Below are 27,438 nucleotides of genomic sequence, written 5' to 3'. Positions count from 1 at the left end.
CTTCAGAGAACAAAAAAAAAGTGGCGAACACACACACACACACGCACACATGGTGGGCGGGCATGTTCCAGCCCATCGGTGGGCCTCAGATCCCGGTGGATTACTGTCTGTCAGGTGGAAAGCTTTAGTGCTCTCTCCTGGACAAGACCTGGAGGAATGGCTGCTGCCAAAAAGGCAGGGAGAAAAGGGGGGCGTGGGGGTGATGGTGGGAGAGTGGGTTTCTCAGGCTTTGTGTGGACTCAGTGGTTTGCTCTGACAGATGGAGCAGGGATCCCATTGGCTGCTGTATGCCAGGGCTCGAGGTAGAAGTTGGCCCTACCCACATATCTAGGATGAGACTACCCTGCATCCAGTCCTATTGTTAACCATTGGGTTAGATGAAATAATATCCGACCCTGTAACAGTGGTTAGGAACAACTCCTCCCCAATCCTATGCCAGGCTGGAGAGGTGTGGCTGGGTGATGCCAGGTGGACCCTGCCTCGCCCACGAGGGCATGCCATTGGATTAATCCATTCTTTCAAGGATTCTTTCAGATCTTAACCTTTGAATAAGGACAGAACAAGGTAATGTACCAGCCTGTGCCAGCATAAACAATATAAGGCAATTCACTATTAAAAAAAGCCACAAAGCGAGTGGTGGAACGCAGTCAGAGCCTTGATGATTACAAGGCTGCTAGTAAAGTGTGGTTTGTGACAGGTCCTCAGGCTGGCTGGGTCTTGGTTCTCCTCCATGAGGAAAGGAACCTGATACATTCAGTCAGGTTTGTAATTTGGGATTTGTGAGAGTCAGAGAGTCAGTGTTTGGACCTGCTCTGGCCCTAAACCAAACCAAGCCCAATATGAAACGTAATTCAGGGCGATCAACAGGACTACGAATAGAAATAGACAGGACTGAATCATTTGTTCTACTGTTATCATTCTTAGGTTGGTTCTGACTCACAAGCAGGGACTTATGCATTTCACAAATGTATTATCTAACTAGGACCAGTTTTTCCAGACCATGTGACCATAGAAGGTAAATCTCTAGGGACTGGCTTTTTACCTGTTATGGAGAAACTCCTGTCCCTATAGTGTCATCTTACACCTGCCTCCAATGAGTATTCACTCCAGATCAAAAAATCACTGTCCACACCAGCCTGTATTAAGTTGTTTGTTTTATTGGCATCAGTGGTAAAAACTGAAAAAAAGACAAAGAAAAGCAGGAGGAAGGAGGGATCAGGTACTGAAACACAAGTCTCTGTAAGAGGTTGGCTGTTGGCTGTGATACATATTCGAAACAGAAAGATAGAACAGTAGGTAAACCTGAAACAGTGCTGAAGTCCAAAGTGCTGGTTGGTGCACAACATAAATAAAATAAATAAGTGATACAAAATAACAAAATGTAACAAAGGCAGAGTAAAATCCACAATAAAAACCCAGTATTGAATAGCAGGGTGTATTCATTAATCCAGAAACTAAGTGCTCATGGTGTGAAGGTTGGAGAATGTATGTGGAAAGAAAGATATCCCTATTTGTCGGTCCATCTGAACAGGAAAAACATGTCCAGGAGAATACTTCCCTTAGGTTCAATGCCCTCATCAGTCCCTCAGTAGTGACTGTATTGTCCACCATTTCCAGTGCAGTGAATTCCTGATGTTTAAGCTCAACATACATTAAGAGAAGCAGTAACACTACTAGTCATATAAGCTTTTTAAGACAGTCTATGAGAGCCGGTACTCTGATAGACTTCAGTTATGTACATTTTACTGCAAGTATGCACAGAGTTTTACTTTAAAGAACAGACGGTTTATAAGCCTTCCCTTTCTGCTCTTAGTACATTGAGCTTTGCTAGAAGCCAATTAAAAGAAAATATCATATTTAAGATATTATCTCCTTTGCTTTCCAGATTGGAGTAAACACCTTTATTCAAGCAACAGTGACCATCGGTTTTGGATCTCTTCTATACAATGAAAAACAGAAACATGGCTTAATACTACATGGGCATCTGAGGCATTTTGATGATTAAAGATGGAAGCCCACACGTCAGTCTCACACAAACTACATTATCGCTGTAACAGGATTGGCTTTCATTTTAAGGCAGGCGAAAAGACACTCAATAAATAACATGAATGAAATGGTCAGAGCAAGTAATTATAATTCACACAAAAAACAAGCGATTGATTTACTGGACATAATAGCATACAACCCCAAACATTATAACAGCAAAATAATTGATAGTGCAAAATGTAAAAATACTGAAAACCAAATGATAATGTAGCTGCATTTAAACAAGCACAGCCACTTAGCTAGCCGTTATCTTGCTCTTGTTCAGAGCATTAGTGCTGCTTGGTAACACTGGCTCAGTGTTAGCAGGCCACACAAACAGCCTGAACCAGAGTTAGCTGTTATCCAGCTTTCAATCAAGCCTTTTTCCAGAAGGTGACATGACTTGTAACTTCAAATGTAAACCATACACACTTACATACAAATACGTGAATAAATAAACAAACCAAAACTTGGATGAGCAGCTTAAGGGGTACTAAGGCCCTTTCAGGACAGATGGGACAAAATGGGAAGAAATGTGGAAAGTGATAAACAAAGACATTCTAGGGAAAGCAGAATCTGAAAATAAAGGCCTAGCTGCATAAGGAAGACACGACTCAAGCTAAAGCTTCTGTCTTGTAAAGTTTTGTACGATTAAAGCACAGTACCTCAGAAAGTAGGAGAAGAAAGAGAGGAGAGGAAAAGGCAACAATGCAGAGAAAACATATTATTGCCCAAGTAGAGTTCAAGTAATGGAAAAAGGGGATCCTAAAGCACACATACAGCACACACACTGGGGCTCTCATCCTCCACCACCAGTCCTTTGAGCTTAGAACAGTCACACTAGGGAGTCATAGACCCCCCCTCCCCAAATAACCACCTTTCTCACACACTCACTCACTCACGATATGGCTCTAGAGTGAGAGCACTGAGTCATAGCAGTAGAAGAGTCCCAGCTCCTGTGGGTTTGAGATGGCTTGCGTAACATAACTAAGCCCTGCATGGTCTTTTCCATAGACTGTAATTTGGGCCCTCTGTGGCTGAGGCCTGGGGGATGTAGGGCTGACCTGATGGAGCCTTTCCTACTGAGTATAATGGAGACAGTCAATACATCCACCAGCCTCTAGCCCCATAGGGGCAGCTACTCCCTACTGCTGTCCTATCACTCTCAAGGAAAAAGTATACATGGTAGGATGAAATGTGATTTGAAAATAACTATGACTCAATCTCATTCTAGTTTCAAGTGTGTCTTGATCATAATAAGCGTCCCCCCACTTGGACCCTCCTATTGAATATGTCTGGATAAAGGTTGGTTGGTTAGAGGGGCTCTAAGGGCTAATAGGTGAGTTAAATAAGCAAACTCATCCTTAAATACAGTGGCTACTAGCCCAGTCTGTGGCTTGACATCCTAATGAACATGCATAAATAGTGCAAAAACATGTGACGGGGAGGATAAAGAGAGAGTGAAGGGCAGAGGGACAGTGTGGGGAAGGAGGGACATGTAGAGTTCAGATATATAGTCCAAATATATAGCGAGTTGCGACATCACACCAACAGAGTCCAGATATAGGCTATAGATATAGGCTATAGTGACAGCACACCAACAGTCCAGATATAGGCTATAGATATAGGCTATAGTGACAGCACACCAACAGTCCAGATATAGGCTATAGATATAGGCTATAGTGACATCACACCAACAGTCCAGATATAGGCTATAGTGAAATCACACCAGCTGTTCTTCTTTTAAGCAGCTGTTTGGTCACCTGGTGTGTGTATGTCTATGTGGACAGGTCACCTCGTAACACCTTCAGGTGGTGTGTGTGTGTGTGTGCGACTGTGTCCAGAAAGTCAAGAGGACCAATCCCTGCTGTTGAGTCAGCATAGTCCCTCTCCCTTTATTTGTGGTGTCTGTGTTTGTGTGTGTGTGTGTATCTGTGTTTGTGTGTGTGTGTGTGTGCAGCACTATGAAGATAGCACATAGCAGAGAGGCTAAGAGGCAGAGCAGTTCCTCTCCGGTGGGTGTTGCGTTGGGATCCATCTCTCCCAGGTGAGAGTGATGTCAGCTTAGCTCACAAAGCAGGTGTGTGTGAGAGAGCATAACCCTTTCTTAGTCATCAACACTCTCACTGTGCATCCTGGCCGGCTCACACACACAAACACACATGCTTCCATTGACTTTGGTGAGAGTAGCTCTGTGGAGTGGAACCCCTGTTTCAATCTCTGTGTGTGTGTGTGTGTATCTCCGGGTGTTGTGTGTGTGTGTGTGTGTGTGTGTGTGTGTGTGTGTGTGTGTGTGTGTGTGTGTGTGTGTGTGTGTGTGTGTGTGTGTGTGTGTGTGTGTGTGTCCCAGGATGTGTGTGTATTTGTGATCAGGTGTACTGGTAAGGCAGTGTGAAGCAGCCTGGTGTATCGTCGTCAGGACTCCAGAAAGAGGAGGCTCTCTTATGGTGGAGCTCTCTGTGTACGCAGCGTGGACACGGCTGGGCCTTCTGATGACACTCTGTATGGAACACCGCTCCACAACCATCACATCTGGACACATACAGACCAAGCACAGAGTCACAAACATCAATACAACACAAATCTGAAGGGTGGGAAAAAGCATATTAGTTTTAGCTTGTAGGTTGGTCACTGATGTCGGAAATGTATGAGCTGGAAATATACATTTCCAGATGAACACATCACTGTACTAAAAGACTGGATAAACATTAGTTTCACCCAGCCCTGTCCAGCCCCGTCTGGAGGCTTGATCACGTTGCCACCCTCCCAGGTATCTATAGGACAGGACAGCATTATACACAGGTGGCAGTATCTAGCGATCTGCTGAGCATATGTATAGAAGATAAGACGAGAGAAACCTTGTTCAGCATCCACTTAACTAGGCTACACAGTTCACCTTAAAACTTCTGGAACATGGAATGGTGAAAGCATTTACTTTGCCTGAAAATAAATACATTTGTAGTGACATTTCGAAAGTAAAAAAAAAAAAGACCATAAATTGGAATAAACAATGTAGAACATATTTCAGAAATGATTATGGAATGCATCCGACACAACATATTCATAGCCACTCTAATCAAAATGGGGCACCAGTCCCAAAGAATCCAATTCTTCACCTATTGATGATTAACAGTGTCTATATGGCAGGCTAACTAACTGAGTGTCCCAGGCTATGTCATGGATGAGGTGGTAAAGCTGATGCAACCAGGAAAAGAGCAGGTCCTGCTCTCGGGGGTCAAAGTCTGGCCCAGGGACTAAGCTGTTACTCTTACTACAGTATAACTGGTGTACTATCACTATCAGTTAACGTGATACTTCCTTGCCAAGGGCAATAAACCCTGGTCAACAGTTGAGGTGTGCCATCCAGCCTGATAGTGAAGGGTGTGTGTGTACCAAGCACTGCAATTAAATCATTAGCTCTAGTCTACAGCATCTTCTGTCAGCTGAAGAAACAGCATAATGTTTATGTGGGGAGTTGATACCTTTAAAGCTAGTTGAGCACAGATTAATATATATTATATATTCACTTCAGCAAAGATCGTAACGCACGCACGCACGCACGCACACACACACAACCGCTGCTTCTCACGGCCCTGTCTTCAGAGGCTCTCCGTTAACCCAGAAGAGAGATGTGTGAGCTGAGGCAGCAGAGATCAATCATTTAAGAGTGTGTGGACAGACTAGACATTAATTAATGTTTTATCTGCCTGTCTCGCTCTCTGGCTTCTGGCCAAGAGCAGCACAGCCACGTCTGGCGATCTCCCCTGTCCTCTACGCTGTCCTCTCTTCTCCTCTTCTCCACCATCCTCTCCTGTAAAAGAGAGGATCTTCTTTCCTCTTCTTCTCCCCCTTCCTGTCTTGTTCTCTCCAAAGTGAATGAAACCTCCCTGAGGTGAGAGAGGGCCATTCCTTAACAGTGGCATGTCATAAGGCTCAGGCAGAGGGAGACAAGGACAGGACGGGACGGAGCAAGGGACTAGGGGGATGAACTGTTCCTCTCCAACAGGACACCATGTTCTCCCTGTCACCCGTGCCCCTGCCAGCGTGTAATTAACAAGAGACAGAGACACACTCCTCTTTACTCCATTCATTCTTCCAGGATGCCATCATGCAAGTCGCTGATCTAACATCCGTTTTCTCTGTTACCCTGAATAGTTCATAAGGTTAAGATTGTTGAAGTATTGAGCTGATCCTATATCTGTGCATGAAGCGGCCTCACCTCTTAGTGGCGCTCTCCTGGAAGGGGTAGATGACCTGTCCGTTCTGACACATCTCACAGATGAAGCCCTTCTCTCTGCACTGGCTGCAGCTGAAGACGTGGGAACTGGCAAACTTAATCACCTTGGAGAGAAAGGGGGCCAGCTTCCCATCAATCACCTGTACAGAGAGAGAGGTAGGGAAAAAAGGAGATGGAGATAGACAAGAGAGAAGGAAAAAAGGGAATAATGGATGAAGTGAAATAAAATGTACTTTCCAAAACATTCTCTTCCTCATTCTCCACGATAGAATTCAAATTCAACATTTTCATTCTAATTCAACCATTCTATTTCCCATCTATAAGAATGTACTGCTGTAATATATTCTACTATACAGAGAGAAGAAGACAGCAGAATTTTCCCTGGGAGGATAAACACTTTTAATACAGGTTCCATTGGGAGCCACTGCAGCGCAGCGCATAGAGGAGATGGACAAGAGTTCACGTCAGGAATTCACATCGGGAATTTACATCAAAACTAATGAAGGCCCTGGGAGAAAGGCTGGCTGGAGAGGCCTGGGGGGCGGGGGGAATTCCTTTTTTTGGGGGCCGTTTTAGCAAAAAATGATATGTGAATGCCGGTGGGCGAGTAGTTAAAACCGGCAGGGCCTTTGATTGGTGAGGGCCTGGTAGAGAGCATTGTGGCTCTGTTGAATGGGGCTGGGGAAGGGAATGGGCCTGAGTGGACCTCCAGAGAACACTGAGGGAAGCTGAGGGGGCAGAGACAAGTGGCTACACCTGGCAGCGCTGGGGCTGCACCAATTAAGGCCTGCCAGGCATTCTTCAGCCTGGAGGAGAGAAGAGAAGGAGAAAAGACGAGAGAGAGGGAGAAGGGGACAGAGGGAAGGAGAGGCTGAAGAAGGAGGATGGGGGTGAGGAGGGGGGCTGAAGGTGAAAGGAGAACGAAGAAAGGAGAGGAGACCACCCCGACCCCCACTCCTACACACGCACGCACATGCATACGTACACACAATGGAGATGGATAACTGAAAAGGTGCTCTGCAGGGGAGGGGGAGGTTATGTCTGTATGGTTTGGACAGAGAATGAGAGATTACATAATGTAATACTAACTGGTCTACAACAGCTCGTGACTAACTACCTAGAGAATGGGCGACAACCAGGAACAGTCCTTATAACTTCTCAAGCAGTGGCTGAAAACACACCACACCTCCATCTTTCCATCCCTCCATCTTTCCATCCCTCCAGCCCGGAGGCTGTGGCAACCCCAGTCTGGGAGAGCTACAACACTGTGAATAATGCTGCCTAGCATGGTGACATGAGTCAGGCTGTAGCCCAGCAATCAAAGGCTGTGTGTAGTGTGGAGCAGTGAGGCAGAGCAGCCAGTCAGTGAGTCAGCCAGCAATCCAGAGAGCCAGACAGGCAGAGCAGCCTGCCAGCCAGCCAGGCAGTGTTCCCCATCCCCTAGCCAAGCCCAGCCCAGATGATATATGCCACCCCTGATCAATGCTGACACCAGAGGTAATTAAGACACTCCATAATTTAGTTTAGCAGAATGAAACGACTGGCAACACACCACACTGGGTTCTTCTGACTGGGACTGATGCTCAGTGGACAAGGAGAGAGGGAGATTAAGGGAAACAGAGGGAAAGGGACAGAGAGAAGGCAAAAGTTGCAGAGGGAGAGAGCGAGGAAGTGAGAGAGATAGAGAGAGTTGGAATTGAAGGGAAAGAAAGGGCAGGAGAGGTGTGAATGGGAGATGCTTTAGGAAAGAATAAAAACAGAAAATGGCAGTAGCCCCAGGTTTCCCTTTCTTTGCCAACCAGGTGGATACATTCTCCTCAGAGAAGTGATACCCCACCTACAGCTGGTCTGAGGGAGGGGTGCAGACAGAGCGGGGAAGAGAGGGGCTACCATTCGTTTGTCCTGCCTGCAGCTGCCTTCCTTGGCTGCAGTGTCATTGTTCCTGGAACACCAGCCCCAGCACCCCCCCTCCTTCCACCAACACCCCTCAATCAAATCCTACTCAGCCCCCACTCCTCATAAAGTCACACCCCTCTGGCCCTGTCCCGTGTGGGGGGCTTTGTGGTCCAAACGGCTTAATCCACTAAAACCTCTGTTTAACACCCACTACGTTATCCCTCTCTAGTGTTCCGCTGATGAAGGCCGGGCCTCCATTAGTGATGCTCAGAAAGCCACCCGGATTACACACATAAAGACAGGGTGAGCTCTGTTTGGATAACACCCCTCTCACCAAACAGGATTACTACCAGCCCCAGTGTGTGTGTGTGTGTGTGTGTGTGTGTGTGTGTGTGTGTGTGTGTGTGTGTGTGTGTGTGTGTGTGTGTGTGTGTGTGTGTAAGACGTGTAGTGGGGAGTGTGATTATGGATGAGAGCGAGTGAGAGATAGAGAGAATGTCCGTGTAGGTCTGTGTGGGACTGAGAGGCAGCGGTGTTCAAGCTTTTTTTAAATGTTTAAATGCAGAAATATATGCAACTTTTGAGTTTAAAATCAATATCTTACAGTTCAGAAAAAGCTGCATAATTACGATTTACCCAACAGCTCTCAAAATGACCAACATGCCCCTATTCCAATGAGCGTGCCAGTGTAAGGGCATACATGCCTAATGCCTGTGTCTATGTCTGTATCTGGGCTCAACTAGGAAGTGCTTGTGTATACGTCAGTGTGGCTACTAGATAGCCTGTGGTGTGCGTAAGTTGTATGCCAGGGTGTCAGTGTGGGAATCTGCCCTATTGCACGTATGTGCGTGTCACCATGGCCACCGTGCAATCCGGGCCGGGGCTGCTCAATGCCCCTTTGTCCCCTCCAGTTGTTTGTAGGTCGTTGGCAGGACTAGGACTGCTGCCCCGGTACACGACACACAATACAATTAGCATCTATATGGTACTCCTCAGTCCTCCACAACAAGCCTATCTCCCCATCCCACTACTTTACAACTGGAAAAGCAAAAAAACATTTCAATGAAGCAACAAAAGGGCCAGTAGCCAAACAAGTCCAGCCTCTGGGCAGGCCCTGGGCAAACAAATATGGCCAACAGTCTGATGGTTTAAAGACGGAGGCTGCTCCAAATAGGACGCGTTTGTTGGGAGTTCAATAGCAAAGAGCCAAGTGCACTGCTGCTTTCTATGAAGGACTGGGTCTAGTCTATAACTAGCCAGGGAGAGACGGTTCAGTCTTCATTGATCTCGCGGGGCAACAATAAAAGCCAGGCTTGATGAAGGAGCTCTGATTATTCAGGAGAAATAAAAGAAACAGCTCGTTAATATGGAAAGCCAATTAAGAAGCTGTGAGAGAGCGAGAGCGAGAGAGAGAGAGAGAGAGAGAGAGAGAGAATATATGGGGAAAAGTGTACTTGGCAAATAGGTTCTAATATAGTTGATCAATTATGGGGAAAACAAATGCAGCCATCCATCAATTTATTTGTTGAGCTGTTTGCAACTTTTAAAGCAGTTGTCAAGCCCTGAGTAAGTTGCCTGTAGCAGCATGTCTGTAGTAGCATGTTGCGGTGTCCTCAACTTGAGGTACACTTTAAGCCATCTATTAGAGTTTGTTTGACATGGGCATCATAACCTGGCTGAGTGTTGTGTGCAGTCCACTGGAGAATGTGACAATGACACACGCAGACACCCAGAGAGAGAAAGAGAGAGAGGGGGAGAGGGATAGAGAGAGGAGTGAGAGGGGATAGAAGTACAGAGCGATAGAGGGGGTAAAGCGGAGGAGAAAAGGAGATAGAAGGATAGCAAAAGAGGGGGAAGAGAGAGACAGTGTCAGGGCAGGGGATGTAGGGAAGAATGGTGGACTGTCACACTCTTGTTTTCCTGCCTGTTGATTCTGAATGTGTGTAATTAGTGAACGGGCCAGGGGGAGAGGGGGACATGGAGGGAGCAGGGAAGGGGGAGTAGAGGGCTGTGGACTCTCCCTGGGTTGTTAAGAGAGGGGGGGGTCAGAGAGAGAGAGGGAGTGAGCGGTACCCCACTACATGATCAAAAGTATATGGACACCTGCTCATCAAACATGTAATTCCAAAATCATGGGCATTAACATGGAGTTGGTCCCCCCTTTGCTGCTATAACAGCCTCTACTCCTCTGGGAAGGTTTTCCACTAGATGTTGGAACATTGCTGTGGGGACTTGATTCCATTCAGCCACAAGAGCATTAGTGAGGTTGGGCACTGATGTTGGCCGACTAGGCCTGGCTTCCAATTCATCCCAAAGATGTTTGATGGGGTTGAGGTCAGGGCTCTGTGCAGTCCAGTCAAGTTCTTCCACACTGCGCTCTAGCGACTCCTTGTGGCGGGCCGGCGCATGCATGCTGACTTCGGTGGCCAGTTGTACGGTGTTTCCTCCGACACATTGGTGTGGCTGGCTTCCGGGTGAAGCGAACAGTGTGTCAAGAATCAGAGCGGCTTGGCAGGGTTGTGAGTTGCAGTGACGGGACAAGACCGTAACTACCAATTGGAAATCACAAAATTGGGGAGAAAGAGGTAAAAAATACAAAACAATATCAAAATATTTAGACAAATATTCCACACTGATCTTGACAAACCATTTCTGTATGGACCTCGCTTTATGCACGGGGACATTGTCATGCCCAAACTGTTGCCACAAAGTTGGAAGCACAGAATTGTCCAGAATGTAATTTTATGCTGTAGCGTTAAGATTTCCCTCCACTAGAACTAAGGGGCCTAGCCCAAACCATGAAAAACAGCCTCCACCTAACTTTACAGTTGGCACTATGCATTTAGGCAGGTAGCGTTCTCCTGGCATCTGCCAAACCCAGATTCGTCCTTCGGACTGCCAGATGGTGAAGCGTGATTGATCACTCCAGAGAACGCGTTTCCACTGCTCCAGAGTCCAATGGTGGCGAGATTTATACAACTCCAGCCGACACTTGGCATTGCGCATGGTGATCTTATGCTTGTGTGAGGATGCTCAGCCATGGAAACCCAGTCTATTGAAGCTCCCGATGAACAGTTCTTGTGCTGCAGATGATTTTTACGCACTACGCGCTTCAGCACTCGGCGGTCCCTTTCTGTGAGCTTGTGTGGCCTACCACTTCGTGGCTGAGCCGTTGTTGCTCCTAGACGTTTCCACTTCACAATAACAGCACTTACAGTTGACCGGGGCAGCTCTAGCAGGGCAGAAATGTTATGAACTGACTTGTTGGAAAGGTGACATCCTATGACGGTGCCACGTTGAAAGTCACTGAGTTCTTCGGTAAGGTGATTCTACTGCCAATGTTTGTCTATGGAGATTGCATGGCTGTGTGCTCGATTATATACACCAAATCAAAATCCACACCAAATCCACACATTTGAAGGGGTGTCCACATACTTTTGTATATATAATGTATATGGAATTGTTTTAATAAGGTCATACCAAGGATAATTTTGCTATTTGATTTAGAATTTTAAGACCCCTTGAAGCATAACAACAAAAAAATATGAAAACATTATTTGATGAAAAAAACTGCCATCAGCCCATACAAACGCACTCAATAACAGATTCCCTACATGGAACAACATATAGACGCATCCAATGCAAAAAACAGATATCTCTAGCTTAAACTGACTGAACGAATGACATTTTGAATGACATTTTCCCCCCGTGTCAAATCAGGATTAATTGACACATAAACAAACGTTACAATAATTCACTGTGATAATTCATTGATAATTCAGGGAATTGTTTTATTATGCTAATTCGATTGAATTTAGGGGGTTAATAAAGGTATACTTCGGGATTTTGTCAATGAGGCCCTTTATCTATATTTTGTCAATGAGGCCCTATTTGACATAGATAGTTTGTGTGTATGCATTGATATGTAGTTTACGTGTGCCATTAAAAAAAGTTCTGTCTTTGAGCTGTTCTTGTCTATTGATGTTCTGCATTATGCTTCATGTTTTGTGTGGACCCCAGGAAGAGTGGCTGCTGCTTTTGCAACAGCTAACGGGGATCCTAATAAAATACCAAATATCTACTTCCCCAGAGTTAAGTTAGAAGTAGTTTTGTGAACCAATACTAACTAGCGTTAGCACAATGACTGGAAGTCTATGGGTATCTGCTAGCATACACTAGTTAGCATTGGCTCGCATAACTACCTCGAACTTCCTTCATACTGGACACAGAGACATAAAAATTCACCTGACTGGGGGAAGTAGATAAAGGACCTCATTGCTAAAATCCCAAAGTATATTTTTAAACGTTGGAGGAAATGCATTCCTAGCGTATGAGGAATGTGTTTGCTGGCTTCATAAATGCTAACCTATTTGCAATCCCTTTAGCTTTGCTAGCTAGCTTGCTGGCTAGTTAGAGAGGTTAGCTGACTAGTTAGCTACAGTAGTTGGCTACTGCCATCAAGTTGTTGTTGTGTTATCAGATTTAGCCTTTTCCACCGTTTTCAGAATGCATACAGGCATTTGAATATAGTGTGGGATAAGGGAATCCGGACAGAATGTGGACACGGTAGACATATTTAAAATGTAGGTGTAGACCAGGGTTCCCCTACTGGTGGCCCTGTGTCGAATTTGTCCCACCGGTGGTTTTATTTGGCCCCCAAAGTTTAAGAAAATGTAATAAAAAAAAAACATGAGACTGTAAAAACACCAGGAAATCAGCTCCAAGTGATTTTAATTGTGGAATTCTGCTCCCAAGTATTCCAACGCATAATAGAGAGACACATGATTGTAAACAAATGTAAGTAAGGTTTGAAATGATTATGTTTTAGTCAAATATTATATCCGTTTGTGCTTCTTGCAGTCAATTTGCAGTCTACAAATGATTTATAATTATATTCCGGCTCACTGACCATCCCCTCAAGAAAAAAAATCTAGTTGATGATCCCTAGTGTAGAAGCATGACATGTTCGAAATTCCATGATCAGAACTCCATGATCAGAATACAAAAGCTGCATCAACTATCAAGTGTAGACATGGCCTAAAAGCAGCCTGTGTGTCTTACCTGCTGCAGGTCAGCCAGTGAGTACAGGTGGATGTGTTGCAGGAGGTATTCTCTGGGGAAGATCCTATGGGGAGAGAGAGAGCATTACACTAATGCATAGATGCAGTAAAGAGGTCAATGGAAAGCAGACTGGGGAATAGAAGGAGGACGTTGGATTGGTGCATATTTAACAAATCTGATCTAACAAAGCAGATATTTGTCAAATCCGTAATGATTGGTACAAGCAACAGGCCCACAATGTGGTTACTAAAGTCCGATGTGTATCTATTTCGCTGTTTTCCCTGCATAACATTTAGAAATTGTCCTTTTTAAGGTTTAGAAGAAGTGACAGCTAAATGCTAACTCCCGTTCGTATAAGCTGGTAGCATAGCTAGCATAAAAAATTGGTGGTGGTAGTTAAAGACATTTTGAACTGTAATGCAGTTGATTGGTTAAGGTGACATGAACATGTGTTGGGGATAACATCCATACAAGCATTATACTCAGATTTTTACCTCAACATAGTGTGAAATACAAATAAATAATAGCCAAAATGTAGGCTAATTTTGCTGGGGGGCAATGAGGATATTTGGAATCTTTCCCCGCAGATCTTTCCCCCATGCATTTCCATGGCATTTCCATTGTTTTGGTCGAGTTAGATTGACTTCTTTACCGTATGTATTCAAATATTGGAATATTTTCTTAGAACCATGACTTATATCCTTTCATAATAAATAATAATACATACCATTTGACAGACACTTTACAGCAGTGCGTGCATATATTTTCATGTTTTATTTTGTAATTTTGTCTCGCACGCTTGAAATAAACTGACCGGTAACTTCAAAGTACACGTATGTAAATGTATAACACCGTTTAATGGTATATCATACATTAAAAGGTCCTAAACAATATCATAACCGCCATCGATAAAAGACAGTACTGTGCAGCCGTCTTCATTGACCTGGCCAAGGCTTTCGACTCTGTCAATCACCGTATTCTTATCGGTAGACTCAACAGCCTTGGTTTCTCTAATGACTGACTCGTCTGGTTCACTAACTACTTCTCAGATAGAGTTCAGTGTGTCAAATCGGAGGGCCTGTTGTCCGGACCTCTGGCAGTCTCTATGGGGATGCCACAGGGTTCAATTCTCGGGCCGACTCTTTTCTCTGTATATATCAATGATGTCGCTCTTGCTGCGGGTGATTCTTTGATCCACCTCTACGCAGATGACACCATTCTGTATATATCTGGCCCTTCTTTGGACACTGTGTTAACAAACCTCCAAACCAGCTTCAACGTCATACAACACTCCTTCCGTTGCTTCCAACTGCTCTTAAATGCTAGTCAAACCAAATGCATGCTTTAAACTGATCGTTGCCTGCACCCGCCCGCCCGACTAGCATCACTACTCTGGATAGTTCTGACTTAGAATATGTGGACAACTATAAATACCTGGGTGTCTGGTTAGACTGTAAACTCTCCTTCCAGACTCACATTAAGCATCTCCAATCCAGAGTTAAATCTAGAATCGGCTTCCTATTTCGCAACAAAGCCTCCTTCAGTCGTGCTGCCAAACATAACCTTGTAAAACTGACTATCCTACCGATCTTTGATTTCGGTGATGTCATTTACAAAATAGCCTCCAACACTCTACTCAGCAAATTGGATGCAGTCTTTCACAGTGCCATCTGTTTTGTCACCAAAGCCCCATATACTACCCACCACTGCGACCTGTATGCTCTCGTTGGCTGGTCCTCGCTACATATTCGTCGCCAAACCCACTGGCTCCAGGTCATCTATAAATATTTGCTAGGTAAAGCTCCGCCTTATCTCAGCTCACTGGTCACCATAGCAACACCCACCCGTAGCACACGCTCCAACAGGTATATTTCACTGGTCATCCCCAAAGCCAACACCTCCTTTGGCCGCCTTTCCTTCCAGTTCTCTGCTGCCAATGACTGGAACGAATTGCAAAAATCACTGAAGTTGGAGACTTATATCTCCCTCACTAACTTTAAGCGTCAGCTGTCAGAGCAGCTTACCGATCGCTGCAGCTGTACACAGCCCATCTGTAAATAGCCCATCCAACCAACTACCTACCTCATCCCCATATTTGTTTTTCTGCTCTTTTGCACACTAGTATTTCTACTTGCACATCCTCATCTGCACATATATCACTCCAGTGTAAATTGCTAAATTGTAATTACTTCGCCACTATTGGCCTATTTATTGCCTTACCTCCTTACTTCATTTGCACACACTGTATACAGATTCTTCTATTGTGTTATTGACTGCACGTTTGTTTATCCCATGTGTAACTCTGTGTTATTGTTTTTGTCACACTGCTTTGCTTTATCTTGGCCAGGTCGTGGTTGTAAATGAGAACTTGTTCTCAACTGGCCTACCTGGTTAAATAAAGGTGAAATTATTAATATTATTATTTTTAGTTACAGTATTACATACAGCATATTAAACATGAAAGTATATTCATACATCAATATGACAGTATCATACATGACAGAAAGGAGATTCTGCTTTCGTGTTCAGATTAATTTAGGACGATAACAGAATGCACACCATGAGTCACGTCTCTCACACACACGCCATGATCGGGCCTGTGTAACTGTGGCAACGAGTGGCCAAATTGCCCTGAAAATGGGGGTCAATTCAATAGAGTGGGAGCTGGGTTGGGGTGGCAGTGGAGGCTGGGGTATAGGGGTTTAAAATCCCTCTGCCTTTATTACGGGGTGAAGCGGGGTACCCTCAATGCTCTCTTCATCCTGCCTGTCTCGCTATTACAGCCCTCTCTACGCTCATTTGCCTGAACTACATACATACAAACGTTAGCATACATACTCACATACACACAGACAAACATACACACACTAATTCACACACACACACACACACACTCTCGCCCACGCTAGCTCACATTACAGCTCGAGAATCCACAAAGTGACACAGAGAGAGAAAGAGAGAGAGAGAGAGAGTAGAAGATGGAGAGGGGGAGATATGGGATCACATGGACAATTTGGGTGCACTCACTCTCTGCACTATTAACAATGTGAAAAGAGACACACACACAACACTAATGTGACTCCTGAGAGTGGAGAGAGGCACACACATACACAGCTCTATGCAGGTTCTATGGCACGCCTTAATCTGAAGAGGGTTGCAATATCTATATAAATTATGTGGAATGTGTGTGTACATCAGTATTCTACAGAGAGACAGAGAGAGAGAGAGAGACAGAGAGAGAGAGACAGAGAGTGAGAGAGACACAGAGAGAGACACAGAGAGAGAGACAGAGAGAGAGAGACAGAGAGTGTGTGATCAAGCATGTAGGAGTTTGCTCAGATATAGAGGCAGAGTGTGTGTGTGTATGCCCACAGACAGGCAGACTTTATGTGGTCATTGTGAGAGGAGGCATGGCAAAGGTCCAGTCAGAGAGAGCAAAGCCCCATTCACACATCAGCCTCAGGCCTCATTAGACAGGCTTCATTACAGCACTAACCTGACACACACACAGGCTCAGAGGGCGGGCAATTTGTTTAGCTGAGGATGAATTCCCTTTTCATGTGTTTGTGGGAAGCTTTACAGTTAAGCGATAGCCAGGGAGGTGTGTGTGTAGCTTTCCAGTCAGTAAGAGATAGACAGAGAGTTGGGGGGACTGTCAGAGAGACTAGCCCCTACTGAGAGAGTGAAGCCAGCAGTCAGAGGCTTCGTCCTAAACGTCACCCTATTCCCTGCATAGTGCATTACTTTTGATCAGAGCCCTATGGGCCCTGGACAACAGTAGTGCACTTCATAGAGAATAGGGTAGCATATGGAACGCAACCAGAGTCAGAACAACATAGAGCATACATACATACCAGACACACAGCTAGGGAATGTACAGTCCATGCCATAACTGACTAATGTAACTGCTATAGTACAGGGTTCATCAGAGGGACAGCACCAGCTTTAATTGGAGGATATCAGTGTTATGTTCAAGGAAGCAGGAGCATAGGGTGTATGTCTACTGACAGACATATTTAGGGGAGACTACCTGCCTCTCACCCTGATTGCTGCAAAATATGTTTTGGCCATATGACATGACAACCCACTATGGATCTTCATCTTCACTCACTTTCGTCCTACATTGTAAAGAACATACCCCCAGAGAACTCCTTCCCAAAACAACAAATCACTGGAGACAGAAAAGGTGGTTTAAAAAAAGGCATCATAACTGTGATATCTAACCTGAGTGTTTAAGCCTCCAATAGAGACATCCAGTAGCCACCCAGTCTGCCGTGTCAATCCCTGTTAAATCCCCTGGTTTGTGTGATTGTCATTTTCTCAGGGGCCTGCCTGCCTGCGTGCCAGTCCACAAGGGCTGGACAGTAATCTCCTTTTCTTCTTTCCTCTCGTTGGTCAAGTGTTTGCAGTGGTGGTAACCCCCAGATACAGGCCTGGCTAGCAAACAGAGCAGAGCCAGCTAGGAGGACACTTATCAGTGGTGACTTAGCACCTCGACGGGACTGTATCACGTCTGTCATACACACACACGATGGCGCCGACAGAGATGGTTGCCTCACTTCGAGTTCTTAGGAAACTATGAGGTATTTGTTTTTTTAATGTTATTTCTTACATTGTTACCTCAGGAAATCTTAAGTCTTATTACATATAGCTGGGAAGAACTATTGGATATAAGAGCAACGTCAACTTACCAACATTATGACCAGGAATACGACTTTCCCGAAGCAAATCCTCTGTTCGGACCACCACCCGGGACAATGGATCTAATCCCAGCCGACCCAAAACAACGGCGCCGCAGAAGGGGCAGATGGAGCGGCTTCCTGGTCAGGCTCCGTAGACGTGCACATCGCCCACTGCTCCCGAGTATACTACTCGCCAATGTCCAGTCTCTTGACAACAAGGTAGACAAATTTCGAGCAAGGGTTGCCTTCCAGAGAGACATCAGAGATTGTAACATTCGGAAACACGGAAACATGGCTCTCTCGGGATATGTTGTCGGAATCGGTTCAGCCACCGGGCTTCTCTATGCATCGCGCCGACAGAGATAAACAACTCTCTGGGAAGAGGAAGGGCGGGGGTGTATGCTTCATGATTAACGACTCATGGTGTAATCATTACAACATACAGGAACTCAAGTCCTTCTGCTCACCCAACCTAGAATTCCTTCCAATCAAATGCCGGCCATTTTACCTACCAAGAGCATTCTCCTCAGTTATAGTCACAGCTGTGTACATTCCCCCACAAGTAGACACCAAGACGGCTCTCAAGGAACTTCACTGGACTCTATGTAAACTGGAAACCATATATCCCGAGACTGCATTTATTGTAGCTGGGGATTTTAACAAAGCAAATTTGAGAACAAGGCTACCTAAATTCTATCAGCATATTGATTGCACTACGCGCAGGAGTAGTACACTCGACCACTGCAACTCTAACTTCCGCGATGCATACAAAGCCGTCCCCTGAACTGAAAACGCAAACCACCGCATTTAACCATGGAAAGAGGTCTGGGAATATGGATGAATATAAACAGTGTTTCCCTCCGTAAGGCAATCAAACAAGCGAAATGCCGGTACAGGGACAAGTTGGAGTCGCAATTTAATGGCTCAGACATGAGACGTATGTGGCAGGGTCTACAGGAAATCACAGACTACAAAAAGAAAACCAGCCACGTCACGGACACCGACGTCACGCTTCCAGACAAACTGCTGGCCCAGATGGCATCCCTAGCCGCGTACTCAGAGCATACGCAGACCAGCTGGCTGGTGTGTTTACGGACATATTCAATCGCTCCCTATCCCAGTCTGTTGTCCTCACATGCTTCAAGATGGCTACCATTGTTCCTGTACCCAAAAAGGCAAAGATAACTGAACTAAATGACTCCTGCCCCGTAGCACTCACTTCTGTTATCATGAAGTGCTTTGAGAGACTAGTCAAGGATCATATCACCTCCACCTTACCGACCACCCTAGACCCACTTCAGTTTGCATACCGCCCCAACAGGTCCACAAACGACGCAATCGCCATCACACTGCACAATCTGGACAAAAGGAATACCTATGTAAGAACGCTGTTCATTGACTACAGCTCAGCATTCAACACCATAGTGCCTTCCAAGCTCATCATTAAGCTGGAGCCCTGGGTCTCAACCCCGCCCTGTCAATTGGGTCCTGGACTTTGACGGGCCGCCCCCAGGTGGTGAAGGTAGGAAACAACATCTCCACTTCGCTGACCCTCAACACTGGGGCCCCAACAAAGGTGCGTACTCAGCCCCCTCCTGTACTCCCTGTTCACCCATGACTGCGTGGCCATGCACGCCTCCAACTCAATCATTAAGTTTGCAGATGACACAACAGTAGCGGGCTTGAATACCAACAACGACGAGACAGCCTACAGGGAGGAGGTGAGGGCACTCGGAGTGTGGTCCACCAACACAGACAGTGTGGTAAAGAAGGCCCACCTGCGCCTCTTCAACCTCAGGAGGCTGAAGAAATTTGGCATGTCACCCAAAACCCTGACAAACCTTTACAGATGCACAATCGAGAGCATCCTGTTGGGCTGTATCACAGCCTGGTATGGCAACTGCACCGCCCTCAACTGCAAGGCTCTCCAGAGGGTGGTGCGGTCTGCACCACGCATCACCGGGGGTAAACTACCTGCCCTCCATGACACCTACAGCACCCGATGTCAGGAAGGCCAAAAAGATCATCAAGGACAACAACCACCCGAGCCACTGCCTGTTCACACCGCTACCATCCAGAAGGCGAGGTCAGTACAGGTGCATCAAAGCTGGGACCGAGAGACTGAAAAACAGCTTCTATCTCAAGGCCATCAGACTGCAATACAGCAATCACTAACTCAGAGAGGCTGCTGCCTACATTGAGACCCAATCACTGGCCACTTTAATAAATGGATCACTAGTCACTTTAAACGATGGCACTTTAAATAATGCTACTTTAATAATGTTTACATATCTTACATTACTCATATCACATGTATATACTGTATTTTATACCATCTATTGCACCTTGCTTATGCCGCTCGGCCATTGCTCATCCATATACTTATATGTACAAATTCTCATTCACCCCTTTAGATTTGTGTGTATTAGGCAATTGTTGGGTAATTGTTAGATTACTTGTTAGATATTACTGCACTGTCGAAACTAGAAGCATAAGCATTTCGCATTAACATCTGCTAACAATGTGACCAATAACATTTTATTTGAACGCACGCACACAAGCAACGCACGCACACACGCACGCACACACAGTGTTGACTCTTCCTGTGGGTATCAGCGCTGGCTCTGCCAGTAACCGACCAGCACACCCTGCTGGGGTAAGATCACAGCCAGTCAGTCAGTGTGTGGTTTGATAAGACTACAACTATTATATATTGATTACAACAGGTTCACTGTTTAATGGAGGTTATGACTTCGGCTTATGTGAATAGGAGATGTACACTTAGCGTGAACTATGAACGATGTCTGTAAACAGTATGGTGCATGCCTGTGTGTTCATATGTATGTGTGCAGACTATCCACACATGTGCAGCGTTTCTGTGTGTCTGAGCGTCTGCAGCGTTTCTGTGTGTCTGTGTATGTGGGGTACCCGTGGGGTTCAGAGGTGTGCGTTAGATCAGCGCAGGCAGTGTGGGCCGTGACAGCTCTCTCCCATCTCCCAGGGGTTGAGTATAAACACAGGGCAGGCTTCCTCCGAGCTCCCTAGCCCTTTAGCCCTGTTCAGGGCCATGGTAGGCCTATGGAGGGCCGATGGATGGCCGGGGGAAGGTTTTAGCGCCTCCGGCCTCATTAATCCTGTAGTGTTTTGAAGTGTGGGGCATTAGCCGCTGTGGGCTAATGGTGTAGCGGTAAACATGGGCCCCGGTGAGCGAGCATCGTTCCGGGGTCGCCACCATTGCCGTAAACATCACAGCTAGATGAAGTTACACCCTCTTTCCGACAGCCAGATGGGATGGCTCTGAGGGCCCAGGGTGGGTGTGGAGGAGTAGGAGGGTCTCAGAGCCCCACCCTCTCTGTTGGTTTCTGTCAGTAGGTTACTTCAAACAGACCTCAGCACAGCAGAGACAGACATCAAAAGGACAGGTGAACCTGGGATGTCTGCAGTCTACATCGACCTACACACTCACTGTAGACAGAGGACATAAACCTGCCAGTCAGACTCTCAAAAGCACATAAAGAAGGACATGTTTTAGACACAAGTATATGGACCAGGACTGTCTTTAAAAACAATGTGACTAACCTGGACAAAATGAGAAGCTTACTAACCAGTTCTTTAGAGATGTGTTGAGTGTACTTCACAAAGTGCGAGTACAAGAGTATAGTGTGGGGAGGGGGTACGAAGAGTGTCTGTAGTCCATGGGAGTGACCCCATCCAGGGCAGTGAGCATCCATCACCCCAGAGACAGGCCTTTTAGTCTGGACCCCCTCACATAAACACAATCCCCTCATTCCCATCATACAGAGAGAGCATGTAGGGGCCTTAAGGCCTACATACAGTCATACTCAACATGGGCTAGGAATCAAGTCAACAAAGGGTCTTTCAATGGACATCAGACATACAATTACCATTCCAAACTTCTTCACTATATTCCTGTGTTTTATGAAATCCTACTTTGATGCTTGCAGTCTCATTACACACCATTCTCTCTCTTCCTCCTTCACATCACCCTTCACTGTCGTGGCCCCCCAACATCTTGCCCATTCACAACTCTTTATATCTGTAGTCACTAAAGATGGTCATGGAGTTTCAGTTCAGTGCTCATACACCTGACTCAATGAACAATCAAGGCCTTGATGAATCATTCTTTAACTCCTCCCCTCTCCCCATGCCCCTCGCCTTCAAAGCCCCCCTCGGCCACAGCAGGGCAGCAGCTGAACAGGTATGCTCTGAGGAGGAACTGGGTCTACTACCGTTTGGAAATTGCCCCGCTCTCACCTTCTACGGAGGTCCTCGGCCACGGCAGCGCGGCAGCTGAACAGGTATGCTCTAAGGGACTGGAGCTGCTGTCTCAGGCGCAGTACTGCAGCCAGGCCCTCACAGTGTTCATACAGACACGGGTTCAGCTGCTGCACGTCCAGCAGGGGTTCCTCATACACAAACTCCAGGAACTCCTTGGCCTGCTTGGACACCTGGACAGGACACACAGGGGAGGGATGGGAGGGCTGAGTGGTGGAGAACGCATAGGGATGTGGGGTTGTGACTGTGTATACATATGTGTATGTATGTATGTATGTATGTATGTATGTATGTATGTATGTATGTATGTATGTATGTGTGTATGTGTGTGTGTGTGTGTGTGTGTGTGTGTGTGTGTGTGTGTGTGTGTGTGTGTGTGTGTATGTGTATGTGTGTTTGAGTTGTGGGACCACATGGGGTAGTTTGGAGGGAAAATGTAACCTGGCAGCAATCTCTATACTGTATGGTGGCACCCAAACCCACATCCATGGGTCGACCCAATTTAAGATAAGCATGTGTGTAACTAGGGAACGTTTCCAAGTGCATTTTAGAGTGTATCTCAATAAGCTGGACATATTTCTGAAATGTGTGCATTTATCACCATTGATTCTCACCTTGTGTCTGTTGGTGTCCCAGTTGTGCAGCAGGCGGGCAGGGATGAGGAACAGGTTGTCTTGATGACAGCTCTGGCAGTAGTACCTGCCACTGTAGCAACACACCTTGGCCTTGCCCCGCGACAACCCTACTGGCTTCTGACACCCTGCACAGAGATAGAGAGGAGATACTGGATAAGGGTGTGTGTGTGTGTGTGTGTGTGTGTGTGTGTGTGTGTGTGTGTGTGTGTGTGTGTCTACAGCTGAACTAAAGCACAAAATGCTCTCTGTATCTGGAGCTCAAAGTTGAGCAATAAAGTCCCTCATTTATTAGAAATGACCTGTTGGGTAAGACACTAAAGACAGCTCATATTCAGGTCACAGAGAGAAGCTGTTGTCAGGAGATTGAAAGTCCCATTTGCTACGGCTAATGATTAGAGAGGAGCGACCCAGTCGGTCTGGGCTCTTAAACACAGTGTTAATATGTAGCAGTTTATGGCACCTCTTAATTGCCACACTAACCACGTTCAACCAAGCAAACAAACATCTATAACTACGAGAACCATTAAACTGCAGCCACATCACCTGTTCAGTAAATCCCTCAAACTCAGTTGAGACTGAGGCAGAGATCAATAGGTTCCCCCACTCCTACCTGCAGTCACAACAAGAAGGGACTTCAATGCTCTGCTGTCTAATGAACACTAAAGAGAGAGATCCTAGGCTTCTATTGAGGTTCTTTAGTAGTGCTGCTATCCTCTGAAAACCCTCTTTTATTGTTCCTGTCTGCATTCCCCCAAATACTCAGGTCCCACGCCACGGGTGACGATTGGAACCCAAACAGGTGAACGGGGCAACGGCAGGTATCCCTTATCCCCAGGATGATCTGGTAGGGCCGGGAGCGCCACGGAGGAAGAAAGGAACAAGAGAAGAGGGAGAAGGCAATGGAGGGAGAGGGGAAAGGACCTCAGATGGATAAAGACTTGCACGCTCTTGCTCTTTTTCGATGGAGCGTGGTGCCTTCCTCTTAACTTCACAGAGACAAGAGAGGGGCAAGAGATCAGACGTGGATAGAGAGAAAGAAAGAAAAGAGACAGAGGAGAGGAAAAGACAGAGGAAAACACCGTCTCCATAGCCGGACACCGATGCCAGCTATCAGAGCAGCAGATCAGGACCTGAGAGACTTAAAATGAACATAATACAAGTCTCTGATTTTGTCTGCTTTATCTGCGGAGGCTTTCTATGGGATGTTGTTGTTGAAGTACCTGATAGAGCACTAGTGCCCTTCTATGACTACAGAGAGAAACCAAAGGGTAATGCGTCTCAAATAAAAACATATCGGGCCGGTGGCTCAAGCCTATTCCTGGACAGACATTAGGCCGAGCACTTGTAATGGAGATTCTTCAATGAGCATGCTTTTTAGTCCAGGTGGAAAATAAATTTGGGAGTAATTGGTTTAACATTCACCACTGTGTACACAAGGGACACCAATGTAAAAACCTTACAGATCGCAAACACTACATTAACCCAATAGCCTCTCCAGCCAACATCTTAATTACCTCAAACTCTGGGGACAAACTTTGAGGCCCATTAGTTTCTACTATGATTCAGTCAGAGGGAAAGCCGGTGAAGAACACAACCCAAAGCAATATAAGAGGCCCCAATGAGTCAGATAAATGACTAAGCAGGGACCGATGTGGTGTGCCCGTTTCTCTTGGAGAGAGAACCCATCTCCTCCTTATGCCTTCCTAAACCCAAGGCAATATGGCATAAACACAGGGGCTGCACTGCCACTGGCTGAGGTAAGGAGTTAGCCACGCACCAATCAGCCGATCAGGCACACTGGAGCTAATGTCAACTTGAGGTTTTTGCGGCAGGGACCCCAAACTATAAAAAGAGAGTTGGTGTCTTCCCCCCTCAACTCTAGTTCCCTCTTTACCATCCATCCCTGTGCTTACACACACACACACACACACACACACACACACACACACACACACACACACACACACACACACACACACACACACACACACACACACACACACACACACACACACACACACAGGAGGCTGCAGTGTGGAGTGTACCACAGACCATGCGGCGGGGTGTCGTGTGTCGGGGCTGCCCTGTAATCAGTGTAGGAGCGCAGCACAAACCCACACTAACCACTCCGCTCCATAAATACACACATCCCATCCACTCCCCCAGAAAACAAACCAGCCTGCTGCTGCTCTGATGCCCATCAACTCACTCACTAGGGCTGGATTTAGCCATTGGGGTTTTCTGAAAAGGGCTCCTCCAAGTGTTCTCGGAAATTATTGATAGCATTCACTAACATTGTCGTTTCCAGAACTACACCTTGGCTTCTGTATAAGTTAGATTCTCTGAAATAGGATCCAGCATGTTTAAATCTGGACGGTAACTTGTTGTGTTGGATGGTGCCTTGGCAATACAGATCCTATACTAATGATGTGGATGATGTGGCTTATTTTAGTGAGTATGTGATGGATGTTAGGGCCTCCATGAGCAATGTCCAGCAGAGAGGAGAGGATGGTCAGTGCCAGCGGCCAAACGCTGTGTAACTGCTGGGAAGGAGCTGGCCACTAGCAAACCACAGCTGGAACGGCCGCTGGGTCTGCTGTCACTGTCAGTAAAAAAACAACAACAAGAAAAACCCTCACACAAAAAAACAAACGCATATTGATCTACATTTTTACAGTTTAGTCATATAGCAGACGCTCATATACATAGCAACTTACAGTAATGAGTGCATACATTAATACTTTTCCATACTGGTCCCCCATGGGAATCAAACCAACAACCCTGGTGTTGCAAGGGCCATGCTCTACCAACTAGCCACACGGGAGCTTACTTCATGGTTATGTCCTCCCTAAAGCCACAGCCCCCTAACACAGCTAGGTACATTCTAGTAGCCTTCTAGTGTAGAGTGCAGAGGGCAGAGCAGTGGTGCTCATGGTAACAACATGCCCTCTAGGATTGTCTATGCCCACCAGTGTGGGAAAGAAGAGGAATAAAACCATGGACCCACCATCTCAAGCTCCCACTTGAGAGGCCACTGTAGGGATTCCCCAAAACCTCCAGTGTCGCCTCAAAATGGCTGACACTGAGGGGAGGAGAGGTGATGGGAGGAGATGGAACGTGAGAGAAATCCACTGTTGTAATACTGAGGCACCCCAGGTCTACCTGCTGCTATGATGAAACTGTGGCCCCTCAGGTCCCAGTCCCACAGCTAGAGAGGGTCATTCTGTTCTGTCGTCCTCAGAGAGGGGTTCCTACTCAGCCACGCTTTCAACTGTCCGACGTTTTACACCACCGCACCGCTGAGGGGACATTGACCAGTGTGTGTGTGTGTGTGTGTGTGTGTGTGTATGTGTGCATGCACAGGGGGCAAAGACAAGAGGCCTCTGCTTTGATGTGTCTCATTCAGGCAGATGAACACTTGTGTGTGAGGGAGAAAATTGTATGTGAGAGAGTGAGAGTGCTTGTGTGTGGGGGGAGGGTGGGGGATGCGCTGCCCATCTTTTGATGTGAACGCCCACCTCTTCCCCTAACACCCCTTTCCACCTACAGATTCCCACCCAACCCCAAAGCATCTCTCTTTTCTCAACCTCCTCTCCCTGGTTGTCCCTCTGGATACTCCAGTCCTCCTCCCTACAAAGCCCTCTTCTCTGAGGACCCTGTGAATCCACACAGGCTGAAAGACCGGGGTCAAGCTAACTTTGAGAAGAACCTGGGGATACATTCAGCCCCTTATAGAATGGCAGAGGTGGTTTTGGGGGGGGGGGGGGGGGGGTAATCAGGCTTCAAACGAACATCGGCAACAAAAAAACAACCATGTGTTTCCCCATGTGCAATTAGCTGAATAAATATTGCTCATTAAATTCTGTTTCAGTATGGGTTTGATGTGAACAATCACCTGCCCCATATGCATGTGGCACAATTCTTATGAAACAAAAGGACAAAGACAACACGCAGGTGGAGGGTCACTGGCCTTTCATGGTAGGGTCCTGACCTGCATGACTGGTTAGCAAAAGTAACTGCCCAGTGATTCCAGATATCTATGAAATATTACCTATAATTACTAACAATATGAAATAGTAGTTATAGTATTTCTTAAAAAAGTAGTATTTGTAGAAATAGTATTTCTTTAAAAAAAAAAATAATAATGTTAAAAATCAGCTTTTCTGTGTTGGAATGGTGTGGCTGTATAACGGTCATTAAAGATATTCATGCAAGTTGACCACTGATTGGCCAGCTCATTCTCCTCTAGACCGCTGATTGGCCAACTCATCTTCCTCAGGGAGATGACATCAAGGTCTATATATTTTTTAAATGGTCACAAATATGAGTATAGGACGAGTCAAAAACATTATTTAACAGAATATGAACTCTTAAAAGTGAGATGTTCACTGGACAGATACTTTAAACCTGCTTTGTACCAAAAATCTTATTTTATAGATTGGCAAATATAGATAGGGTTGGGGAGTAACACATTCCATGTAATCCGTTACATGTAACGGATTACAAAAAGAACGGTAACTGTAATCCATTACGCTACCAGCAAAAATATTCCAATCCGATTACAGATACTTTTGAAAAACTAGATAATTAAATTTAGAAAGGATGT

The 27,438-nt window shown here is 45.9% G+C and overlaps 1 protein-coding gene across 1 annotated transcript in view; it reads right to left on the bottom strand.

The window, feature by feature from the left end:
• Positions 1–4,353: 4,353 nt before the first annotated feature.
• Positions 4,354–27,438, bottom strand: part of LOC120058349 (pleckstrin homology domain-containing family M member 3-like) — a 46,056-nt gene continuing 22,971 nt past the window's right edge. The window contains exons 5-9 of the mRNA XM_039006950.1: positions 22,812–22,957; positions 22,177–22,370; positions 13,220–13,283; positions 6,245–6,402; positions 4,354–4,557 (exon numbers count right to left, since the gene is read on the bottom strand). Coding sequence (XP_038862878.1) covers positions 4,395–4,557; positions 6,245–6,402; positions 13,220–13,283; positions 22,177–22,370; positions 22,812–22,957 — 725 coding nt within the window. The 3' untranslated portion in view covers positions 4,354–4,394. The remainder of the gene's footprint in view (positions 4,558–6,244; positions 6,403–13,219; positions 13,284–22,176; positions 22,371–22,811; positions 22,958–27,438) is intronic.

Source organism: Salvelinus namaycush, chromosome 13 (assembly GCF_016432855.1).
Source record: "Salvelinus namaycush isolate Seneca chromosome 13, SaNama_1.0, whole genome shotgun sequence".
Lineage (NCBI taxonomy): Eukaryota > Metazoa > Chordata > Actinopteri > Salmoniformes > Salmonidae > Salvelinus > Salvelinus namaycush.
Note: the sequence above shows the minus strand (reverse complement) of the source record. Positions and strands in the feature narration are given on the sequence as shown.